Source organism: Somniosus microcephalus, unplaced genomic scaffold, assembly GCF_052327205.1.
Source record: "Somniosus microcephalus isolate GS21.2 unplaced genomic scaffold, FLI_Smic_1.0 unresolved_chr7, whole genome shotgun sequence".
Lineage (NCBI taxonomy): Eukaryota > Metazoa > Chordata > Chondrichthyes > Squaliformes > Somniosidae > Somniosus > Somniosus microcephalus.
In genome coordinates this window covers 27,819,209-27,844,602 of record NW_028225185.1, presented here as the reverse complement: position 1 = coordinate 27,844,602, position 25,394 = coordinate 27,819,209, and the positions used below count along the sequence as shown (strand labels likewise).

Genomic DNA, 25,394 nt, shown 5'->3' with positions numbered 1-25,394 from the left:
GCGATAGTCGAAGATGGCAGCTGTAAAGGGGGGGGGGCGGGGGGTGGCTTTGGAATAGGCGAAGGTCGGGAGTCTGGCGGAGGTGGGCACGTTCCGAGACGCGACAACATAATTCGCAACCCAAAAACTCATTGGAGCCAATGGACGGCTAGTGCAATCCCGCACTACAATTCGTTCTGCAGAAACGTAGAATGATGCAGCACAGAAAGGAGGCCAATCGGCCCGTCGTGCCTGTGCCGCAGCAGCCAGCTGCACCCAATTGTGCTTCAGCATCCTTCCCTGGTAGATTATTCCACAGCACCGGTGGCATAGTGGTTAGCACTGTTGCCTCACAGCGCCAGAGACCCCGGGTTCGAATCCGGCCTCGGGCGACTTGTCTGTGTGGAGTTTTGCACATTCTCCCCGTGTTTGCGTGGGTTTTTCTCCGGGTGCTCCGGTTTCCTCCCACAGTCCAAAGATGTGCGGGTTAGGTTGATTGGCTATGAATAAATTGACCCTTAGTGTTAGGGGGATTAAATACGTGGGGTTACAGGGATCGGGTGGGATATGTGTCGGTGCAGGCTCGATGGGCCGAAATGGCCTCTATCTGCACTGTGGGGTTTCTGTGATTCTGTGATTTCTGTGAACCTTTTTGTGACCCTTTCGGGTACACTGTGGCAACAAGAGCAGGTCAGAGGCTGGGTATTCTGCGGCGAGTGTCTCACCTCCCGACTCCCCAAAGCCTTTTCCACCATCTACAAGGCACAAGTCAGGAGTGTGATGGAATACTCTCCACTTGCCTGGATGAGTGCAGCTCCAACAACACCCCAGAAGCTCGACACCATCCAGGACAAAGCAGCCCGCTTGATCGTCACCCCCCGTCCACCACCTTAAACATTCACTCCCTCCACCACCGGCGCACCGTGGCTGCAGTGTGGACCATCTACAAGATGCACTGCAGCAACTCGCCAAGGCTTCTTCGGCAGCACCTCCCAAACCCGCAACCTCCTCCACCTAGAAGGACAAGGGCAGCAGGCGCATGGGAACACCACCCACCTCCAAGTTCCCCCTCCAAGTCACACACACCATCCTGACTTGGAAATATATTGCCGATCCTTCATCGTCGCTGGGTCAAAATCCCGGAACTCTCCCTCCCTAACAGCGCTGGTGGGAGCACCTTCACCGCACGGGACTGCAGCTGTTCAAGAAGGCGGCTCACCACCACCTTCTCAAGGGCGACTAGTGATGGGCAATAAATGCTGGGCCTTCCCAGCGACACCCACGTCGCAGGAATGAATGAAAGAAACAAAAAACCCTTCCTTACTCTTAACCACCTCTATCTTAATATTTTCAAACTCTGGGATTGGAATCCTTCACCTCAGTGAACAGTTTGCCTGGATCAACTACCCAGTCCCTTGTGAGAAGGAAGTTCCTTTTCTCCAGCGCCTTTCACCACCTCTGCACGTCGCAAAGCGCCTCGCAGCCCGTCAGTTGCTTTTTGAAGTGTGGTCACTGTCGCAATGTAGGAAACGCGGCAGCCAATTTGCGCACAGCAAGCTCCCACAAACAGCCAATGAGCAGATAATCTGCTCTTCCTTGAAATAGTGGCCGCGGGGTCTTTTACGTCCACCCGAGAGGGCAGACGGGGCCTCGGTTTAACGTCTCATCCGAAAGAGACAGACAGACAGAGAGAGACTGAGTCTTTCTTTCTCTGGCTCTCTCTCTTCACCTCCCGCCCCCTCTGATTCTTTTACCAATTCTCTTCAATCTGTGTCCTCTGGTTACCGACCCTCCTGCCACTGGAAACAGTTTCTCCTTATTTACTCCATCAAAACCCTTTCATGATTTTGAACACCTCTATTAAATCTCCCCTTAACCTTCTCTGCTCTAAGGAGAACAACCCCAGCTTCTCCAGTCTCCACATCACTGAAGCCCCTCATCCCCGGTACCATTCTGGTCAATCTCCCCTTAACCTTCTCTGCTCTAAGGAGAACAATCCCAGCTTCTCCAGTCTCTCCACATCACTGAAGTCCCTCATCCCTGGTACCATTCTGGTCAATCTCCCCTTAACCTTCTCTGCTCTAAGGAGAACAATCCCAGCTTCTCCAGTCTCTCCAGATCACTGAAGTCCCTCATCCGTGGTACCATTCTGGTCAATCTCCCCTTAACCTTCTCTGCTCTAAGGAGAACAATCCCAGCTTCTCCAGTCTCTCCAGATCACTGAAGTCCCTCATCCCTGGTACCATTCTGGTCAATCTCCCCTTAACCTTCTCTGCTCTAAGGAGAACAACCCCAGCTTCTCCAGTCTCTCCACATCACTGATGTCCTGAACCTCGATCCATTCTCTCGGTTTTTTTCTCTCTCTCTCTCCTATCCTCGCTGTTTCTCTTGCTCTTGCCCTCTTCCTTGCTGACTTTGTGGGGGACGGGGCTGCCGAGGAAGTTTCTGCGGAGTTTTGAAGGGGGTTCAGGGAAGCGGGGTGGAGCCTGTAGGCCGGGTAGATTGGAGGTGCTTCGTGCGAGGAACGGTCACCCTGCTTCAGGAAGATTGAATGACTTGCATTTATATCGCGCCTTTCATGACCACCAGACGTCTCAAAGCGCTTTACAGCCAATGAAGTACTTTTCTGGAGTGCAGTCGCTGTTGTAATGTAGGAAACGCGGCCTCAATTTGTGATAATGACCAGATAACCTGCTTTAATGATGTTGGTTGAGGGATAAATATTGGCCAGGACATCGGGGAGAACTCCCTCCTTTTTTGAAATAGTGCCATGGGATCTTTTACGTCCACCTGAGAGAGCAGACGGGGCCTCGGTTTAACGTCCCATCCAAAAGATGGCACCTCCGACAGTGCGGCGCTCCCTCAGTAACGCCCCTCCGACAGTGCGGCGCTCCCTCGGTACCGCCCCTCCGACAGTGCGGCGCTCCCTCGGTACCGCCCCTCCGACAGTGCGGCGCTCCCTCGGTACCGCCCCTCCGACAGTGCGGCGCTCCCTCGGTACCGCCCCTCCGACAGTGCGGCGCTCCCTCGGTACCGCCCCTCCGACAGTGCGGCGCTCCCTCGGTACCGCCCCTCCGACAGTGCGGCGCTCCCTCGGTACCGCCCCTCCGACCGTGCGGCGCTCCCTCGGTACCGCCCCTCCGACAGTGCGGCGCTCCCTCGGTACCGCCCCTCCGACCGTGCGGCGCTCCCTCGGTACCGACCGTGCGGCGCTCCCTCGGTGCCGCCCCTCCGACCGTGCGGCGCTCCCTCGGGGCCGCCCCTCCGACCGTGCGGCGCTCCCTCGGGGCCGCCCCTCCGACCGTGCGGCGCTCCCTCGGGGCCGCCCCTCCGACCGTGCGGCGCTCCCTCGGGGCCGCCCCTCCGACCGTGCGGCGCTCCCTCGGGGCCGCCCCTCCGACCGCGCGGCGCTCCCTCGGGGCCGCCCCTCCGACAGCGCGGCGCTCCCTCGGGGCCGCCCCTCCGACAGCGCGGCGCTCCCTCGGGGCCGCCCCTCCGACAGCGCGGCGCTCCCTCGGGGCCGCCCCTCCGACAGCGCGGCGCTCCCTCGGGGCCGCCCCTCCGACAGCGCGGCGCTCCCTCGGGGCCGCCCCTCCGACAGCGCGGCGCTCCCTCGGGGCCGCCCCTCCGACAGCGCGGCGCTCCCTCGGGGCCGCCCCTCCGACAGCGCGGCGCTCCCTCGGGGCCGCCCCTCCGACAGCGCGGCGCTCCCTCGGGGCCGCCCCTCCGACAGCGCGGCGCTCCCTCGGGGCCGCCCCTCCGACAGCGCGGCGCTCCCTCGGGGCCGCCCCTCCGACAGCGCGGCGCTCCCTCGGGACCGCCCCTCCGACAGCGCGGCGCTCCCTCGGGACCGCCCCTCCGACAGCGCGGCGCTCCCTCGGGACCGCCCCTCCGACAGCGCGGCGCTCCCTCGGGACCGCCCCTCCGACAGCGCGGCGCTCCCTCGGGACCGCCCCTCCGACAGCGCGGCGCTCCCTCGGGACCGCCCCTCCGACAGCGCGGCGCTCCCTCGGGACCGCCCCTCCGACAGCGCGGCGCTCCCTCGGGACCGCCCCTCCGACAGCGCGGCGCTCCCTCGGGACCGCCCCTCCGACAGCGCGGCGCTCCCTCGGGACCGCCCCTCCGACAGCGCGGCGCTCCCTCGGGACCGCCCCTCCGACAGCGCGGCGCTCCCTCGGGACCGCCCCTCCGACAGCGCGGCGCTCCCTCGGGACCGCCCCTCCGACAGCGCGGCGCTCCCTCTGTATGGGCTCGAACCCACAACCTTCTAACTTGGAGGCGAGAGTGAGCCCCATTGAGCCACGGCTGACCCATCAATATGTGGGGAGATATTGGGAGGGGTGACCAGGAACTTGCTGGGTTTTAAGGAGGATCATACAGGAGGTGAGGCTCAGGAAGGGGATTCCAGAGCACAGGGGCTAGGCAGCTCCCAGTGCTGAGGCGTAGGGAGAGAGGACAGTGAGTGTTGACAGACTGCTTAACAGTGAGGACATGAAAGCTGAGTCCCTTCCTGTTCTCCTCCTACATCACAGGAGTGATCACTGGGTAACATTCAAGAGCCTCTTCTAAAAATCCCTAGCCTCGGGGTGCTGAGTGCCGCGGTTGCCCCTGCTGGCTGAGCTCAGTGCAGACCTGGAACTTAAACCAGTGCCTCGTACAATGATACAGCACAGAACTAGGCCATTCGGCCTATCGTGCCCATGCCGGCACTTTGGAAGAGCTATCTCGTTAGTCCCACTCCCTGTAGTCTTTCCCCACAGCCCCTGCAAAAATTTTCCCCTTCCAGCTTTAGTGACGAGGAAAGATCGAAGAGGCTGTGGTTGTTTTCTCTGGAACAGAGGAGGCTGAGGGGAGATTTAATCGAGGTGTATAAAATGATGAGGGGCCCTGGATAGAGTGGATAGGAAGGACCTATTTCCCTGAGCAGAGGGGTCAATAACCAGGGGGCAGAGATTTAAAGTCATTGGGAGAAGGATTAGAGGGGAGTTGAGGAGAACTTTCTTCACCCAGAGGGTGGTGGGGGGTCTGGAACTCACTGCCTGAAAGGGTGGTCGAGGCAGAAACCCTCACCACATTTAAAAAGTACTTGGATACGCACTCGAAGCACCGTAACCCACAGGGCTACGGACCGAGAGCTGGACAGTGGGATTAGGCCGGAGAGCTCTTTGTCGGCCGGCACGGACACGAGGGGCCGAATGGCCTCCTTCTGTGCTGTAAATTTCATGGATTCTGTGAAGTATTTATCCAACTCTCTTTTGAATGTTGCTGTTGGCTTTGCTCCCACCACCAGACAATACACACTACTTTCACCAATTGAACAATGGATTGCTTGGACCATTTTATCATAAATTTTTAAAGTATTTAATGTTTCTCGGTGATAATATAATTGATTGAATGAACCTATGTCTACTCGGCCTCATTTCGGCAAGTAACCCCAGTTTATTTCTGTTTCCACGCTTCTACAGCAGTACACTGGCTGCGGCTGGAACCTGAACGTGATGCCTGTGCTGGACCAGTCAATCCTGTGCCATATTAACGCCGACATCTCCGGGATGAAGGTCCCATGGCTGTACGTGGGCATGTGCTTCGCTGCCTTCTGCTGGCACATCGAGGATCACTGGAGCTACTCCATCAACTACCTTCACTGGTGAGTCCCGGCCAGAAGAAGGCTCGGCCTTCGCACAGAGCCTCGCTGCACTGATGCTGACGAGTTGTGTTCGACTTGTATCGAACCTTGGTTAGACCGCACTTGGAGCACTGCGCACAGTTCTGGTCTCTGTATACCTTGGTTAGACCACACTTGGAGCACTGTGCACAGTTCTGGTCTCCATATACCTTGGTTAGACCGCACTTGGAGCACTGTGCACAGTTCTGGTCTCCATATACCTTGGTTAGACCACACTTGGAGCACTGCGCACAGTTCTGGTCTCCATATACCTTGGATAGACCACACTTGGAGCACTGTGCACAGTTCTGGTCTCTGTATACCTTGGTTAGACCGCACTTGGAGCACTGTGCACAGTTCTGGTCTCCATATACCTTGGTTAGACCACACTTGGAGCACTGTGCACAGTTCTGGTCTCCATATACCTTGGTTAGACCACACTTGGAGCACTGTGCACAGTTCTGGTCTCCATATACCTTGGTTAGACCACACTTGGAGCACTGTGCACAGTTCTGGTCTCCATATACCTTGGTTAGACCGCACTTGGAGCACTGTGCACAGTTCTGGTCTCCATATACCTTGGTTAGACCGCACTTGGAGCACTGTGCACAGTTCTGGTCTCTGTATACCTTGGTTAGACCGCACTTGGAGCACTGTGCACAGTTCTGGTCTCTGTATACCTTGGTTAGACCGCACTTGGAGCACTGTGCACAGTTCTGGTCTCTGTATACCTTGGTTAGACCGCACTTGGAGCACTGTGCACAGTTCTGGTCTCCATATACCTTGGTTAGACCACACTTGGAGCACTGCACAGTTCTGGTCTCTGTATACCCTGGTTAGACCGCACTTGGAGCACTGTGCTCAGTTCTGGTCTCCGTATACCTTGGTTAGGCCACACTTGGAGCACTGCACAGTTCTGGTCTCTGTATACCCTGGTTAGACCGCACTTGGAGCACTGTGCTCAGTTCTGGTCTCCGTATACCTTGGTTAGGCCACACTTGGAGCACTGCACAGTTCTGGTCTCTGTATACCCTGGTTAGACCGCACTTGGAGCACTGTGCTCAGTTCTGGTCTCCATATACCTGGGTTAGACCACACTTGGAGCACTGCACAGTTCTGGTCTCCATATACCTTGGTTAGACCGCACTTGGAGCACTGTGCACAGTTCTGGTCTCTGTATACCTTGGTTAGACCGCACTTGGAGCACTGTGCACAGTTCTGGTCTCTGTATACCTTGGTTAGACCACACTTGGAGCACTGTGCTCAGTTCTGGTCTCCGTATACCTTGGTTAGACCACACTTGGAGCACTGTGCTCAGTTCTGGTCTCCATATACCTGGGTTAGACCACACTTGGAGCACTGCACAGTTCTGGTCTCCATATACCTTGGTTAGACCACACTTGGAGCACTGTGCACAGTTCTGGTCTCTGTATACCTCGGTTAGACCACACTTGGAGCACTGTGCTCAGTTCTGGTCTCCATATACCTGGGTTAGACCACACTTGGAGCACTGCACAGTTCTGGTCTCTGTATACCCTGGTTAGACCGCACTTGGAGCACTGTGCACAGTTCTGGTCTCCATATACCTTGGTTAGACCACACTTGGAGCACCGTGCACAGTTCTGGTCTCCATATACCTTGGTTAGACCACACTTGGAGCACTGTGCACAGTTCTGGTCTCCATATACCTTGGATAGACCACACTTGGAGCACTGTGCACAGTTCTGGTCTCCATATACCTTGGATAGACCACACTTGGAGCACTGTGCACAGTTCTGGTCTCCGTATTATAAAGGATATAGAGGCACTGGCAGGAGGGTTGGTAACCAGTGGACACAGATTTACAAGCATGAGACCAGAACTGCGAGGTTATAAGTATCAGGAAAGGCGGAACAGGCTGGGGTTCTTTTCTCTAGAAAAGAGAAGGCTGAGGGGTGACCTGACAGAGGTCTTTAAATTTATTTAAGGGGTTCGATAGGTTAGACGTAGAGAAGATGGTTCCACTTGTGGGGGAGACCAGAACTAGGGGCCGTCAATATAAGAGAGTCACTAATAAATCCAATGGGGAATTCAGGAGAAACTTCTTCACCCAGAGAGTGGTGAGAATGTGGAACTCGCTACCACAGGGAGTGGTCGAGGTGAATAGCACAGATGCCTTTAAGGGGCTGGATAAACACACGAGGGAGAAAGGAATAGAAGGAGTTGGTGATGGGGTGAGATGAAGAGGGGCGGGAGGAGGCTGGTGTGGAGCAGAAACACCGGTACGGACCAGAGGGGCCGAACGTCCGGTTTCTGTGCTGTACGTTCGATGTAATCTTCTTTATAAAATACTAGCAGAAGTAAAATGGAAGTTGTGGAGGGCTCGGAGAGGAGGTACCGGGCCTGCATTGGTGGGGGGTGGGGGGCTGTACAATGGGTGGTTCAGTGCCAGTATTCCTCACCATCCTCCTCCTATATCCGATCTTTTCCACAGGGGAGAACCCAAGACCTGGTACGGCGTTCCCTCGTACGCGGCCGAGCAGCTGGAGGCGGTGATGAAGAAGCTGACACCGGAGCTCTTCGAGAGCCAGCCTGACCTCCTCCACCAGCTCGTCACCATCATGAACCCCAACATCCTGATGTCGCACGGAGTACCTGTAAGTATATGTCTCGCCAACCTTCAAATCGCTCTCCCTTTACTATCCGCTCGCCGCCAAGGCCGGGTTATACGGCTCCACGCATGTCGATCCGCCCTTTCCCTACACCCCCACACCCATGGCGAGTCTGGGTGCCGGAGAAACGGGGCCAGCTGTTCAGCAGTGACTGATGTTGCTGCCAAGACCAATCGTGTTCTTGCTCAATCTCTGCATCCGTCAACTCTTCAGCAGGGGTCTCTGCATCGTAATCAGAGCTGCGATCCCTCTAACCCGGGCTGTACCTGCCCTGGGCATGTTTGATGGGACAGTGCAGAGGGAGCTTTACTCTGTATCTAACCTGTGCTGTTCCAGCCCTGGGTGTGCTTGATGGGACAGTGTAGAGGGAGCTTTACTCTGTATCTAACCCGTGCTGTACCTGCCCTGGGAGTGTTTGATGGGACAGTGTAGAGGGAGCTTTACTCTGTATCTAACCCGTGCTGTACCTGCCCTGGGAGTGTTTGATGGGACAGTGTAGAGGGAGCTTTACTCTGTATCTAACCCGTGTTGTACCTGCCCTGGGAGTGTTTGATGGGACAGTGTAGAGGGAGCTTTACTCTGTATCTAACCCGTGCTGTACCTGCCCTGGGAGTGTTTGATGGAGACAGTGTAGAGGGAGCTTTACTCTGTATCTAACCCGTACTGTACCTGCCCTGGGAGTGTTTGATGAGACAGTGAGTGAGCTTTACTCTGTATCTAACCCCGTGCTGTACCTGCCCTGGGAGTGTTTGATGGGACAGTGTAGAGGGAGCTTTACTCTGTATCTAACCCGTGCTGTACCTGCCCTGGGAGTGTTTGATGGGACAGTGTAGAGGGAGCTTTACTCTGTATCTAACCCGTGCTGTACCTGCCCTGGGATTGTTTGATGGGACAGTGAAGAGGGAGCTTTACTCTGTATCTAACCCCGTGCTGTACCTGCCCTGGGAGTGTTTGATGGGACAGTGAAGAGGGAGCTTTACTCTGTATCTAACCCCGTGCTGTACCTGCCCTGGGAGTGTTTGATGAGACAGTGTAGAGGGAGCTTTACTCTGTACCTAACCCGTGCTGTACTTGCCCTGGGAGTGTTTGATGGGACAGTGTAGAGGGAGCTTTACTCCATCATCTGCCCTGTGATTAGCACTCGATGTTTCCTTCTCCTTTCCGTGATCAGCACGAGCGCTCGCCGTCCGTGTCTCTGGATTTGAAGCAAGTTTTGTATGTTTGTTGGTTCCTTTCAGGTGGTGAGGACTAACCAGTGCGCAGGGGAGTTCGTCATCACCTTCCCCCGGGCCTACCACAGCGGTTTCAACCAAGGCTACAACTTCGCCGAAGCTGTGAATTTCTGCACGGCAGACTGGGTACAGTAGCTGGAGTCTGTTCCCGAGTACATTAACTGATTCCACTGTACAATAGGAACCGTGTTAGCTGACCGCATTGCAGTCCCTGATCCTCTGAATTTCCCCTTCTCGTTCCTCCAGAGCTCCAAATAACTTTGGCCTCCTCCTACCTTTCAGCCCCTCGAGCCTGTTACATTAGGAACAGGAGGAGGCCGTTCAGCCCCTCGAGCCTGTTACGCAGGAACAGGAGGAGGCCGTTCAGCCCCTCGAGCCTGTTACACAGGAACAGGAGGAGGACGTTCAGCCCCTCGAGCCTGTTACATTAGGAACAGGAAGAGGCCGTTCAGCCCCTCGAGCCTGTTACACAGGAACAGGAGGAGGCCGTTCAGCCCCTCGAGCCTGTTACACAGGAACAGGAGGAGGCCGTTCAGCCCCTCGAGCCTGTTACACAGGAACAGGAGGAGGCCGTTCAGCCCCTCGAGCCTGTTACATTAGGAACAGGAGGAGGCCGTTCAGCCCCTCGAGCCTGTTACACAGGAACAGGAGGAGGACGTTCAGCCCCTCGAGCCTGTTACATTAGGAACAGGAGGAGGCCGTTCAGCCCCTCGAGCCTGTTACATTAGGAACAGGAGGAGGCCATTCAGCCCCTCGAGCCTGTTACATCAGGAACAGGAGGAGACCGTTCAGCCCCTCGAGCCTGTTACATTAGGAACAGGAGGAGACCGTTCAGCCCCTCGAGCCTGTTACATTAGGAACAGGAGGAGACCATTCAGCCCCGCCAACCTGTTCCCCCATTCCATTAGATCATGGCTGATCTGTAGCACAACTCCATCGACCCGCCTTGGTTCTGTAACCCTTAATTCCCCTTGCCCAACAAGCATCTATCGATCTCAGTCTTGACATTTTCAGTTGACCTCCAGCCTCGACAGCTCTTTGGGGGAGAGAGTTCCCGATTTCCACCACCCTTTGTGTGAAGATGTGCTTCCTGACATCACCCCTGAACGGCCTGGCTCTAATTTGAAGGTTCTGGACTCCCCCCACCAGAGGAAATAGTTTCTCTCTCGATCGACCCGATCGGATCCTTTAATCATCTCAAACACCTCGATCAGATCACCCCCTTAATCTTCTACACTCGAGGGAACACAAGCCCAGTCTGTGCAACCTGTCCTCGGAGCTTAACCCTTTTAGCCCCGGTATCAGTCTGGTGAATCTGTGCTCCCCCCCCCCCTCTCCGAGGCCGAGATATCTTTCCTGAGGTGCGGGGCCCGGAACTGAACCCAGTTACTCCGGATGGGGTCTGTCAAGAGCTTTTTATAAACTTCAATCCCCCTTGAGGTAAAGGCCAAGTTCCATTCGCCGTTTGAATTATTTTTTGTGTACCTGTCCACTGGCATTTAGTGAATTCTGTACCTCGCCCAACAGGCTCTGTCTCCTCCCTGTATCCTCTGTACCTCGCCCTACAGGCTCTCCCCCCTCCCTGTATCCTCTGTACCTCGCCCTACAGGCTCTCCCCCCCCTCCCTGTATCCTCTGTACCTCGCCCTACAGGCTCTGTCCCCTCCCTGTATCCTCTGTACCTCGCCCTACAGGCTCTGTCTCCTCCCTGTATCCCCTGTACCTCGCCCTACAGGCTCTCCCCCCTCCCTGTATCCTCTGTACCTCGCCCTACAGGCTCTGTCTCCTCCCTGTATCCTCTGTACCTCGCCCTACAGGCTCTCCCCCCTCCCTGCATCCTCTGTACCTTGCCCTGCAGGCTCTGTCCCCTCCCTGTATCCTCTGTACCTCGCCCTACAGGCTCTGTCTCCTCCCTGTATCCTCTGTACCTCGCCCTACAGGCTCTGTCTCCTCCCTGTATCCTCTGTACCTCGCCCTACAGGCTCTGTCTCCTCCCTGTATCCTCTGTACCTCGCCCTACAGGCTCTGTCTCCTCCCTGTATCCTCTGTACCTCGCCCTACAGGCTCTGTCTCCTCCCTGTATCCTCTGTACCTCGCCCTACAGGCTCTGTCCCCTCCCTGTATCCTCTGTACCTCGCCCTACAGGCTCTGTCTCCTCCCTGTATCCTCTGTACCTCGCCCTGCAGGCTCTCCCCCTTCCCTGTATCCTCTGTACCTCGCCCTACAGGCTCTCCCCCCTCCCTGTATCCTCTGTACCTCGCCCTACAGGCTCTGTCTCCTCCCTGTATCCTCTGTACCTCGCCCTACAGGCTCTGTCTCCTCCCTGTATCCTCTGTACCTCGCCCTACAGGCTCTGTATCCTCTGTACCTCGCCCTACAGGCTCTCCCCCCTCCCTGTATCCTCTGTACCTCGCCCTACAGGCTCTGTCTCCTCCCTGTATCCTCTGTACCTCGCCCTACAGGCTCTGTCTCCTCCCTGTATCCTCTGTACCTCGCCCTACAGGCTCTGTCCCCTCCCTGTATCCTCTGTACCTCGCCCTACAGGCTCTGTCTCCTCCCTGTATCCTCTGTACCTCGCCCTACAGGCTCTGTCTCCTCCCTGTATCCTCTGTACCTCGCCCTACAGGCTCTCCCCCCTCCCTGTATCCTCTGTACCTCGCCCTACAGGCTCTGTCTCCTCCCTGTATCCTCTGTACCTCGCCCTACAGGCTCTGTCCCCTCCCTGTATCCTCTGTACCTCGCCCTACACGCTCTGTCTCCTCCCTGTATCCTCTGTACCTCGCCCTACAGGCTCTGTCTCCTCCCTGTATCCTCTGTACCTCGCCCTACAGGCTCTGTCTCCTCCCTGTATCCTCTGTACCTCGCCCTACAGGCTCTGTCTCCTCCCTGTATCCTCTGTACCTCGCCCTACAGGCTCTGTCCCCTCCCTGTATCCTCTGTACCTCGCCCTACAGGCTCTGTCTCCTCCCTGTATCCTCTGTACCTCGCCCTACAGGCTCTCCCCCCTCCCTGTATCCTCTGTACCTCGCCCGACAGGCTCTCCCCCCTCCCTGTATCCTCTGTACCTCGCCCTACAGGCTCTGTCTCCTCCCTGTATCCTCTGTACCTCGCCCTACAGGCTCTCCCCCCTCCCTGTATCCTCTGTACCTCGCCCTACAGGCTCTGTCTCCTCCCTGTATCCTCTGTACCTCGCCCTACAGGCTCTGTCTCCTCCCTGTATCCTCTGTACCTCGCCCTACAGACTCTGTCCCCCTCCCTGTATCCCCTGTACCTCGCCCTACAGGCTCTCCCCCCCCCCCTCCCTGTATCCCCTGTACCTCGCCCTACAGGCTCTGTCTCCTCCCTGTATCCTCTGTACCTCGCCCTACAGGCTCTGTCTCCTCGCTGTATCCTCTGTACCTCGCCCTACAGGCTCTGTCTCCTCCCTGTATCCTCTGTACCTCGCCCTACAGGCTCTGTCTCCTCGCTGTATCCTCTGTACCTCGCCCTACAGGCTCTGTCTTCTCCCTGTATCCTCTGTACCTCGCCCTACAGGCTCTCCCCCCTCCCTGTATCCTCTGTACCTCGCCCTACAGGCTCTGTCCCCTCCCTGTATCCTCTGTACCTCGCCCTACAGGCTCTCCCTCCTCCCTGTATCCTCTGTACCTCGCCCTACAGGCTCTCCCTCCTCCCTGTATCCTCTGTACCTCGCCCTACAGGCTCTCCCCCCCCCCCCCCCCCTCACTGTATCCTCTGTACCTCGCCCTACAGGCTCTGTCTCCTCCCTGTATCCTCTGTACCTCGCCCTACAGGCTCTCCCTCCTCCCTGTATCCTCTGTACCTCGCCCTACAGGCTCTGTCCCCTCCCTGTATCCTCTGTACCTCGCCCTACAGGCTCTGTCCCCTCCCTGTATCCTCTGTACCTCGCCCTACAGACTCTGTCTCCTCCCTGTATCCTCTGTACCTCGCCCTACAGGCTCTGTCTCCTCCCTGTATCCTCTGTACCTCGCCCTACATGCTCTCCCCCCTCCCTGTATCCTCTGTACCTCGCCCTACAGACTCTGTCTCCTCCCTGTATCCTCTGTACCTCGCCCTACAGGCTCTGTCTCCTCCCTGTATCCTCTGTACCTCGCCCTACAGGCTCTGTCTCCTCCCTGTATCCTCTGTACCTCGCCCTACAGGCTCTGTCCCCTCCCTGTATCCTTTGTACCTCGCCCTGCCGGCTCTGTCTCCTCCCTGTATCCTCTGTACCTCGCCCTACAGGCTCTGTCTCCTCCCTGTATCCTCTGTGCCTCGCCCTACAGGCTCTGTCTCCTCCGTGGTGTCATCACACCATGGTCTCCAACGGTCGAACTCCGCACCTCCCGCTCACTGCTCCACACCTCCTGCCTTCAGCAGGCTCGCAGTTCTATACTGCCTTGTCAAGCCTCTTGGATAGGTCTGAACGACCGTGCATAATGAGCTGTGGTGGCTGTTGTCATCTACCAGCCGCAGCAGCCACAGCAAAATAGGAGCAGGAGTCGGTCATTCGGCCCTTCGAGCCTGCTCCTCCATTCAACAGCAAGATCCCACCCCAGTGATCTGATCGACCGCTTAATCCAACAGGGCAGCAATGATGCTTGTACACAGGCACACGTGCTCAGGCACTCTTGCACACGCATGATCGATCGCACTCACTCGCCCACCTCCGCTCGTTCCCTCGCCCTCTTGGGCGCGCTCGCCCACACCGGCTTGTTCCCTCGCCCACACCGGCTCGCTCACCCGCTCGCGCTCACAGGCTCGCTCGCCCACCTGCGCTCGTTCACACGCTCTCTCGGGCGCGCAGGCTCGCTCGCCCACCCGTGCTCGTTCACTCGCCCGCTCAGGCTCGCTCGCCCACACCGGCTCACTCGTTCACGCACGCCCCCTTTGTTGTGTTTCGGTATTGATCCGTTGTCTCCTTCTAACCCCGGCAGCTGCCCGCGGGCCGTCACTGTATCGAGCACTACCGCTGGTTGCGGAGGTACTGCGTCTTCTCGCACGAGGAGCTGATCTGCAAGATGGCGGCCTGCTCGGAAAGGCTGGACCTGAACCTGGCGGCGGCGGTGCACAAGGAGATGTTCATCATGGTGCAGGAGGAGCGGCGGCTCAGGAAGGCTCTGCTGGAGAAGGTACGACTGGATTGGGCAGAGATCCACTGCGTTCAGTGAGTCCGTCCTGTCGCTTCCCTAAGGAGCTAGTTGTAGAACAGAATGGTCGCAGATTCCCAGCCCCCCACATCTCAGTCAGTGTTAGCTAGTGTCGGCCTGGGCATGCAGGTTCGGAGGGTTCCAGCTTCAGATCACAAACCAGCGAGTGGACTTTGACGACAGGATCTCCCACTTGGTTTTGCTGCCCCTTTGCCTGTTGTGGTCCAATTGCTCATCACCTAGGGTAGTGCAGGGGGACCAGTCACTTGGAGGAGGTGCTGGAGGATCGCCATTACAGGCACCCTCGGTAGGATTTTGATTCAGGTGTCGGGTGGGAGGCAGGACGACAACTTTCGGGGTTGTAGTCCCACCTCCATCGAGTTGTGGCCAACCCACGCGATTTTCCCTTGATTGACCTTGTTGAGTCCGCCCAGCGGGCTCAGCAGGCCAATTAAGGGCCACCCGGCAACAGGTGACGTCACAGATTGAAATTTCATCTGTCAAGAGGTTTTGACAGATGAAATATCAGCGTTTAACCGCTGTTTGAAGCTGTCAAACACTGACAGTCTTCTAACCTGAGTCCTTCTCCACAGACTCAGTTAGAAATCTCTCCTCCACAGAAAGCTGAAGGCTGTCACTTTTGACAGTTTCGCAGCCGTTCTGCTTTCTGTGCCGGTGAGATGATGGACTCCCGGGACCTGAAGGAAGGAAGGGTGAAAAGGTCATTTAAACTTCTTTAAACACTTTAGACACACCAAACATACTTACCTTTACACTCATGCACACATCACTCACCTGAACACCGACATCTCGACCCCTCCACGTCCTTCAACCCGACGGCCCGCCTCCTCTAACTTGGCGTGGTTTGGAGCCATCGGGAATCCCACACTTCAAACTTCAAAATAGGGATTAGGCTAAAAACTGCCTGTTAACGGGCAGTTAATTGGCACTAATCCCTTCCCGCCTCGGGTAGGCGGGTCCCAGTGCGGGGCGGGTACCCGCCTCCTTTGAAACTGGCATGGAGGCGGGATGGGGTCGGGACCCCTGATTTGGGGATTTTAACCACCCGCACGCCTCCAACACCGACTCCGCGGCCCAATGAAAATCCTGCCCCCTGTGTCCGACTATATCGTGGGTTAGATACAGAGTAAAGCTCCCTCTACACTGTCCCATCAAACACTCCCAGGGCAGGTACAGCACGGGTTAGATACAGAGTAAAGCTCCCTCTACACTGTCCCCATCAAACACTCCCAGGGCAGGTACAGCACGGGTTAGATACAGAGTAAAGCTCCCTCTACACTGTCCCATCAAACACTCCCAGGGCAGGTACAGCACGGGGTTAGATACAGAGTAAAGCTCCCTCTACACTGTCCCATCAAGCACTCCCAGGGCAGGTACAGCACGGGTTAGATACAGAGTAAAGCTCCCTCTACACTGTCCCATCAAGCACTCCCAGGGCAGGTACAGCACGGGTTAGATACAGAGTAAAGCTCCCTCTACACTGTCCCCATCAAACACTCCCAGGGCAGGTACAGCATGGGTTAGATACAGAGTAAAGCTCCCTCTACACTGTCCCCATCAAACACTCCCAGGGCAGGTACAGCACGGGTTAGATACAGAGTAAAGCTCCCTCTACACTGTCCCCATCAAACACTCCCAGGGCAGGTACAGCACGGTTTAGATACAGAGTAAAGCTCCCTCTACACTGTCCCCATCAAACACTCCCAGGGCAGGTACAGCACAGGTTAGATGCAGAGTAAAGCTCCCTCTACACTGTCCCATCAAACACTCCCAGGGCAGGTACAGCACGGGCTAGATACAGAGTAACGCTCCCTCTACACTGTCCCATCAAACACTCCCAGGGCAGGTACAGCACGGGTTAGATACAGAGTAAAGCTCCCTCTACACTGTCCCCATCAAACACTCCCAGGGTAGGTACAGCACGGGTTAGATACAGAGTAAAGCTCCCTCTACACTGTCCCCATCAAACACTCCCAGGGCAGGTACAGCACGGTTTAGATACAGAGTAAAGTTCCCTCTACACTGTCCCATCAAACACTCCCAGGGCAGGTACAGCATAGGTTAGATAGAGAGTAAAGCTCTCTCTACACTGTCCCCATCAAACACTCCCAGGGCAGGTACAGCATGGGTTAGATACAGAGTAAAGCTCCCTCTACACTGTCCCCATCAAACACTCCCAGGGCAGGTACAGCACGGTTTAGATACAGAGTAAAGCTCCCTCTACACTGTCCCCATCAAACACTCCCAGGGCAGGTACAGCACGGTGTTAGATACAGAGTAAAGCTCCCTCTACATTGTCCCATCAAACACTCCCAGGGCAGGTACAGCATAGGTTAGATAGAGAGTAAAGCTCCCTCTACACTGTCCCATCAAACACTCCCAGGGCAGGTACAGCACGGTGTTAGATACAGAGTAAAGCTCCCTCTACACTGTCCCCATCAAACACTCCCAGGGCAGGTACAGCACGGGTTAGATACAGAGTAAAGCTCCCTCTACACTGTCCCATCAAACACTCCCAGGGCAGGTACAGCACGGGGTTAGATACAGAGTAAAGCTCCCTCTACACTGTCCCCATCAAACATTCCCAGGGCAGGTACAGCACGGGTTAGATACAGAGTGAAGCTCCATCTACACTGTCCCCATCAAACACTCCCAGGGCAGGTACAGCACGGGGTTAGATACAGAGTAAAGCTCCCTCTACACTGTCCCGTCAAACACTCCCAGGGCAGGTACAGCACGGGTTAGATACAGAGTAAAGCTCCCTCTACACTGTCCCCATCAAACACTCACAGGGCAGGTACAGCACGGGTTAGATACAGAGTAAAGCTCCCTCTACACTGTCCCCATCAAACACTCCCAGGGCAGGTACAGCACGGGTTAGATACAGAGTAAAGCTCCCTCTACACTGTCCCATCAAACACTCCCAGGGCAGGTACAGCACGGGTTAGATACAGAGTAAAGCTCCCTCTACACTGTCCCATCAAACACTCCCAGGGCAGGTACAGCACGGGTTCGAAGCAAAGTCTCCCTGTACTCCGAGCGCCCCTGCTGTCTCTGTGTGATTGGGCAGAGTCAACATGGATTTGTGAAAGGGAAATCCTGTTTGACAAACCTATTGGAGTTTTTTGAGGATGTAACTAGTGGAGTAGACAAAGGGGAACCGGTAGATGTGTACAGGAAACTTTTTTTTATCCGGGACCGACGTGGTGCCGGTTCATCAAAAATTCCGGATAACCGAAAGCTGTAGTAAAAGATAGGGAGCTCAGAGCTCCGTATAAAGCAACAAACCCTGTTGCTTAGCAACAGGTTCAGAACAATGGCCCCAGGTTCCAAGCGTCTCTGTAGCTTAGCAACAGCTGCAGCCACACCCTTGCACAGCAACAGATAGAGGAAGGCAAATAATAAAACTTACCTGAACCAACTCCTGAATTTTGCCGGTTAACCGAGTTTTTCGGTTATTTAGGTGCCGGTAAATCGCAAGTTTCCTGTATCTGGATTTTCAGAAGGCCTTCGATAAGGCCCCACACAAGAGGTTGGTGAACACAATTAGGGCACATGGAATTGGGGGTAATATACTCGCATGGATTTAGAATTGGTTAACAGACGAGTAGGGATAAACTGGTCTTTTTCAGGATGGCAGGCTGTGACTAGTGGGGTACCGCAAGGATCGGTGCTTGGGCCCCAGCTAATCACAATCTGTAGCAATGATTTGGATGAGGGGACTAAATGTCACACTGTCGCAACTTGATTTCTTAAAGATCCCTTACAACTAGCAGAGAGAGAGAGAGAGACAGTCACCCCTTTAATCTGGGCCGGAGCTCACCCCTCCCCGGAGGTGAAAGGCCGGTGTTTGACCCGCTGCAGCCGCCAGTTCCCACCGGCCCGTCGACTTTCTAACGGGGTTTCTGTGCGTTTTGTCTTTCAGGGCATCACGGAAGCAGAACGTGAAGCTTTCGAGCTGCTGCCCGACGACGAGAGGCAGTGCGACAAATGCAAGACCACCTGCTTCCTGTCGGCGCTGGCCTGTTACGACTGCTCCGAGCGGCTGGTGTGCCTCTACCACATTGACGATCTATGCAACTGCCCGGCCAACAAGCACTACCTGAGGTATGAAACTCCCGCTCCTGTGTCCCCGTCCTCCTTACAATCCGTCTCCCCAAAATCTCTCCGCCGCCTTTCACCACCTCAGGACGTCCCAAAGCGCCTCAGCCAATGAAGTCCTTTTTTTGAAGGGTGGTCACTGTTGTAATGTAGGAAACGCGGCAACCAATTAGTGCACAGCAAGCTCCCACAAACAGCAATGTGATAAATGACCAGATGATCTGTTTTAGTGATGTTGGTTGAAGGATAAATATTGGGCCCAGGACACCGGGGAGAACTCCTTCCCCCCCCCCCCGATCATCTTCCAATTGTGGCCGTGCGATCTTTTACATCCACCTGAGAGAGGAGACGGGGGCCTCGGTTTAATGACCATCCTGAAAGACGGCCCCTCCGACAATGCGGTGCACCCTCAGTCCCGCCCCTCCGACAATGCGGTGCACCCTCAGTCCCGCCCCTCCGACAATGCGGTGCACCCTCAGTCCCGCCCCTCCGACAATGCGGTGCACCCTCAGTCCCGCCCCTCCGACAATGCGGTGCACCCTCAGTCCCGCCCCTCCGACAATGCGGTGCACCCTCAGTACTGCCCCTCCGACAGTGCGGTGCACCCTCAGTCCCGCCCCTCCGACAATGCAGCGCTCCCTCAGTACTGACCCTCCGACAGTGTGACGCTCCCTCAGTACTGCCCCCTCCGACAGTGCGGCACGCCCTCAGTACCGCCCCTCCGACAGTGCGGCTCTCCCTCAGTACTGCTCCTCCGACAATGCGGCGCTCCCTCAGTACTGACCCTCCGACAGTGCGACGCTCCTTCAGTACTGCCCCCTCCGACAGTGCGGCGCTCCCTCAGTACTGGCACCGGGGGAGTGTCAGCCTAGATTTTTCTGCTCAAGTCTCTAGAGTGGGACTTGAACCCACAACCTTCTGACTCAGAGGCGAGAGTGAGACCCACTGAGGCACGGCTGACACCACAGTGTAGAGGGAGCTTTACTCTGTATCTAACCCGTGCTGTACCTGCCCTGGGAGTGTTTGATGGGGACAGTGTAGAGGGAGCTTTACTCTGTATCTAACCCGTTCTGTACCTGCCCTGGGAGTGTTTGATGGGGACAGTGTAGAGGGAGCTTTACTCTGTATCTAACCCGTGCTGTACCTGCCCTGGGAGTGTTTGATGGGACAGTGTAGAGGGAGCTTTACTCTGTATCTAACCCGTGCTGTACCTGCCCTGGGAGTGTTTGATGGGGACAGTGTAGAGGGAGCTTTACTCTGTATCTAACCCGTGCTGTACCTGCCCTGGGAGTGTTTGATGGGACAGTGTAGAGGGAGCTTTACTCTGTATCTAACCCGTGCTGTTCCTGCCCTGGGAGTGTTTGATGGGGACAGTGTAGAGGGAGCTTTACTCTGTATCTACCCCGTGCTGTACCTGCCCTGGGAGTGTTTGATGGGGACAGTGTAGAGGGAGCTTTACTCTGTATGTAACCTAGTATTGAGCGAGGAGATTAGCTGTGGGTCGGACTGTTGTTCCCCTGTGGCGCTCCAAGCTTGTAAATAAGTAATGGAGATACAGGAAAGTGGCTGCCACTTGTGGGACTGTGCCTTCAGGAGAAGGGGAGAGAAAGTTTGTGTTGAACTGACTAACCCGTTTTGTTCTCGACAGGTATCGCTACACCCTGGACGAGCTCCCCGCCATGTTGCACAAGCTCAAAAGCCGAGCGGAATCCTTTGACAGCTGGGGGAGCAAAGTGAAGACCGCTCTCGAGATGGAAGGCAAGCAGAAGAAAAGTGAGCACCATCGTACCTCGGTCCTGGACGCTGCCGTCGGGCTAACGCTCCTTACACTGCTGCCTCCGCCCGTGTCCTAACTCGCACCGAGTGACGTTCACCCCTCGCCCCCCCCCCCCCCCCCCCCCCCCCCCGGTGCGTGCTGACCTACATTGGCTCCCGGTCGATCAAAGCCTCAATTTTAAAAATCTCATCCTCGTGTACAAATCCCTCTATGGCCTCCTCGCCCCTCTCCCGATCTCTCTAACCCCCCTCCAGCCCTGCAACCCTCTGAGAACCCTGCAGTCGTACTGCTCCGTGCCGGTGTTTCTGCTCCACACGAGCCTCCTCCCGCCCCTCTTCATCTCACCCCATCACCATCTCCTTCTATTCCTTTCTCCCGTGTGTTTATCCAGCTTTCCCTTAAATGTATCTCTGCTATTCGCCTCGACCACTCCCTGTGGTAGCGAGTTCCACATTCTCCCCACTCTCTGGGTAAAGAAGTTTCTCCTGAATTCCCGATTGGATTCATTAGTGACTATCGTATATTGATCGCCCCTAGTTCTGGTCTCCCCCACAAGTGGAAACATCTTCTCTACGTCTACCCTATCAGAATTTTAAGGACTTCTCTCGGGTCACCCCTCAGCCTTCTCTCTCCTCGAGAAACGAGCCCCTGGCCTGCTCCTGTCAAATTACGAAGCGGCGTGGGTAACGGATGTTGGGAGCAGTGTCGAGGGGTCTTTGCAGTCTCACGGAATGCTTGATGCTGGCACAAGGTCCCAAAGACAAAGTATTCCACATCAAAAAGAGAAAAGGCCGGTCAGGCAGCATCTGCGGAGAGAGAAACACGAGTCCACGTTTCGGGTCGATGAGCTGTCGTCAGAACCGGAAGCTGCTCGAGATGTGACCAGGTTTTTAAAACCTGATCCGCGAGAAGGATTCCGTTCTTGGAATGGGTGGAGAAGATGTGGTAAAGCGGGGAACGAGTGACTGGGTGATGCCCAGCCTGTGGTGAGAATGTCTGTAGATTGTAAGAGGATGACGGGAGGCGAAGAGCCCCACAGGGGCGGTGCCAGTGGTGGGCATTGTGTTGCCAAAGGAACGACTAAGTTTCTGATGGGGAGAGAGTGGTTGGCGGAGAGGGCTTGGCTGTCCGAGCTCATTACTTGTGTTGTGGTGCGCGGAGGTGACGTGTTTCCCTCTGATCTTGTGTTTTCTCTTCCCTCCCCGGCCCAGCACTGGAGGATCTGAAGGCGCTGCTGACCGAAGCTAAAGAGAAAAAGTTCCCGGACAATGGCCTCCTCCAGCAGCTGAGGAGCAGCATCCAGGAGACGGAGAAGTGCGTCGCGGAGGCCCTGCAGCTGGTCTGTAGTAAGAAGGGAGCAAGGTACGGCGCGGGGGACCCCGCGGTGCGACTCGAGCTGAAGCCACACGTCGCAGAGCGCGCTGCGGAGATCCAATGGGCAGTTCCCCCCCCCTCCCACCTTGGGCCTGCAGAGTGACCGTAGGCGAGTCCCTGGGGTGGTGGGGGGGGGCGCCACAGCCTCGGGATAAGGGGTCGGCCATTCAGAACTGAGATGAGGAGGAATTTCTTCACTCAGAGGGCGGTGAATCTTTGGAATTCTCTACCCCAGAGGGCTGTGGAGGCTCAGTCATTGGGTATATTCAAAACAGAAGTCGATAGATTTCTGACTACAGGAAACTTTCGATTTACCGGCACCTAAATAACCGGAAATCTCGGTTAACCGGCAAAATTCAGGAGTAGGTTCAGGTAAGTTTTTCTTCATATTGTACTTGCCTTCCTCGATCTGTTGCTGTGCAAGGGTGTGGCTGCAGCTGTTGCTAAGCTACAGAGACGCTTGGAACTTGTGGCCATTGTTCTGCACCTGTTGCTAAGCAACAGGGTTTGTTGCTTTATACGGAGCTGTCAGCTCGCCGTGTCTTTTACTATACCTCTCGGTTATCCGGAATTTTTGATGAACCGGTCCCGTCGGTGCCGGATAAAAAAAGTTTCCTGTAGTAAAGGCATCAAGGGATATGGCGATAGGGCTGGTGAATGGAGTTGAGGCAGAAGATCAGCCATGATCTCATTGAACGGCGGAACAGGCTCGAAGGGCCTCCTCCTGCTCCTGTTCCTTATGTTCTTATACAGGGAGGGTGCCACTGGCCACCGATTCCTTGCTGGAAATGGTTTGGATGCGCGGACCGGATCGGACGCAATACCCCCTTCGCAGTTAATTAGGCTGAGGGAGGGGGCTCCCCACGGAGGCCCGGGCCTCTCGGGTGCCTGACTGGCTGAGGTTCTGTCCCCCGCTGGGGAGAGCGCTCGTAGATCGACTAGTGCGCGGCGCCAGCTGCCTGAACTCGCTGACAACCGTTTCGTTGATCTAGGCCACAGCCGGACGGCGTCGAAGGTGCGACAAAGCTGACGGTGGATGAGCTGCGGACGTTCATACAGCACCTGCACAGCCTGCCGTGCGTAATTGGTCAGATCCAAGACATGCAGGTAACCCTCCAGTACCTACACCGCAGCCCTTGTGTGCACTTTCCGAAAGAATAATAGTGTCTTTACATCGAGCGTACAGCACAGAAACGGGCCATTCGGCCCAACGTGTCAGTGTTCCTGCTCCACACCAGCCTCCTCCCACCCCTCCTCCTCTCACCCCATCACCATCTCCTTCTATTCCTTTCTCCTTCGTGTGTTTATCCAGCTTCCCCCTTAAAGGCATCTCCACTATTCACCTCGACCACTCCCTGTGGTAGCGAGTTCCACATTCTCCCCACTCTCTGGGTGAAGCAGTTTCTTCTGAATTCCCCATTGGATTTATTAGTGACTGTCTTATATTGACGGCCCCTAGTTCTGGTCTCCCCCACAAGTGGAAACATCCCCTCCCCCTTTTCCCAGCCCCCCCAACTCGCTTTAAAATCTATCCCTCTTCCTGTTTTTTTTCTCAGTTCTGAAGAAGGGTTTCGACCTGAAACGTTGACTCTCTTTCTCTCTCCGCGGATGCTGCCCCGGCCTGCTGCGTTTTTTTCCAGCGTTTTCTGTATTTATCATTTTTAAAGAGCTCCATCGGGTCACCCCTCGACCTTCTCTTTCCCCAGCCTGTTCAGCCTTTCCTGATAAGTTATAACCTCGCAGTTCTGGGATCATCCTCGTCAATCTGTGTCCATCCTCGTCAATATGTGTCCACTGCTTATCACCCCTCCTGCCAGTGCCTCTATATTCTTTTTATAACTTGGAGACCAGAACTTTGTATAAAAACAACATGGGTTGGGAGGTGCGCAACAGTGAGATAAATAACTATTGATTAATTGAGGTGATTTACTTACGACTGGCGGTGGGTTAGTTTTACCTCTCGTCGGGCGACCACCTGATACTTAAGATGTTCCCAATGATAGGTGAAACTAGAACTAGGGGGCATAATCTTAAAATAAGCGGCTGCTCTTTCAAAACTGAGATGAGGAGAAACTTCTTCACTCAGAGGGTGGTAGGTTTGTGGAATTTGCTGCCCCAGAAAGCTGTGGAAGCTACATCATTAAATAAATTTAAAACAGAAATAGATAGATTCCTAGAAGTAAAGGGAATTAAGGGTTACGGGGAGCGGGCAGGAAATTGGGCATGAGTCTAGGTTCAGAATGGTCATGGCCCTGTGGGTAGTGGAGTGGGCCCAGGGGCCGTGTAGCCTGGTTCTGCTCCTACTGTGTTCTAATTCTGTGTTAGATTTCAGGAGATGGTTTTATTCCTGTTCCTGGCTGGGGTGGAGATCGCCTTTACAGAAGGTAAGTACTGTAGAAAATATAGGGACAGAGTGATCTCCTGGACGAGTTTCGATCGCCTAGATGGGTCGGAGAGGAATTTCCCAGATTTTTTTCTCCCAAATTGGCCATTGGGTTTTTATCTGGTTTTTCGCCTCTCCCGGGAGATCACATGGGTTCGGGTGGATGCAGAGTGATAGAAGATTTGAGGTTAGGATCAGATCAGCCATGATCTTATTGAATGGTGGAGCAGGCTCGAGGGGCCGATTGGCCTACTCCTGCTCCTATTTCTTATGTTCTTATGTGAAGCAGCACTGCGCGTTTGAGAAACCGAGGAGATTAAACTATTTTTTACCGTGTGCTTTGTAAACAAGGAGTTGCTGGAAGAGATCGAGAGGTTTCAGGCCCACACGCAAGCCGCCCTGAAGGAACTGCCGCCGAACTCGCGAGAGTTCCGGGACCTCATCGAGCAGGGCCGGCAGCTGGCCGTGGAGCTGCCGGAGATCGCCAAGCTGCGGCAGGAGGCCCTGCAGACGGAGTGGCTGGACGAGGTGCGCAAGACCCTGGCGGCGTCCGGCCGGGTCACGCTCGACGTCATGCGGCCGCTGATCGAGTCGGGCTCCAAGCTGGCCCCGCACCCGGCGGTGGAGAAGGCGATGGCGGAACTGCAGGAGCTCCTGACCATCTCCGAGCGCTGGGAAGAGAAAGCCCAGATCTGTCTCGAGGCCAGGTACGGGGGTGGGGTGGGGGGAGCGAGTCAGGCGGAGCGCGCTGTGCTGGCGGTGACGAGGATGAAAAGGTGGCCACTAGAAAGGCTCGTAATGTTGGCCTTCATCTCGCGGGGAGCTGGAATACAAAGGGATGGAAGCGAATGCTCCATATGTTAGACCCCATCCGGAGTCGCTGCGTTCTGTTCTGGGCACCGCCCCTCAAGAAGGATGTGTCGGCCTCGAAGGGGGGGCAGCGCAGATTCACCAGAATGATCCCGGGGCTGAAAGGGTTAAATTCCGAGGACAGACTCGGCTTGTGTTCCCTCGAGTATTCTTCTTAGGCGGAACCGAGGATGACATGCTTCCACATTAAAAATG

General features: G+C 55.7%; 1 protein-coding gene across 3 annotated transcripts in view; it reads left to right on the top strand.

The window, feature by feature from the left end:
• The window catches only part of LOC147086680 (lysine-specific demethylase 5C-like), a 72,524-nt gene that overhangs the window by 15,926 nt on the left and 31,204 nt on the right, over positions 1-25,394 (top strand). For all 3 annotated transcript variants that reach the window (XM_085978818.1, XM_085978816.1, XM_085978815.1), the window contains 9 exons: positions 5,445-5,626; positions 8,118-8,280; positions 9,534-9,653; positions 14,461-14,655; positions 18,620-18,801; positions 20,444-20,568; positions 21,784-21,934; positions 22,939-23,053; positions 24,681-25,036. In XM_085978818.1, coding sequence (XP_085834944.1) covers positions 5,445-5,626; positions 8,118-8,280; positions 9,534-9,653; positions 14,461-14,655; positions 18,620-18,801; positions 20,444-20,568; positions 21,784-21,934; positions 22,939-23,053; positions 24,681-25,036 — 1,589 coding nt within the window. The remainder of the gene's footprint in view (positions 1-5,444; positions 5,627-8,117; positions 8,281-9,533; positions 9,654-14,460; positions 14,656-18,619; positions 18,802-20,443; positions 20,569-21,783; positions 21,935-22,938; positions 23,054-24,680; positions 25,037-25,394) is intronic.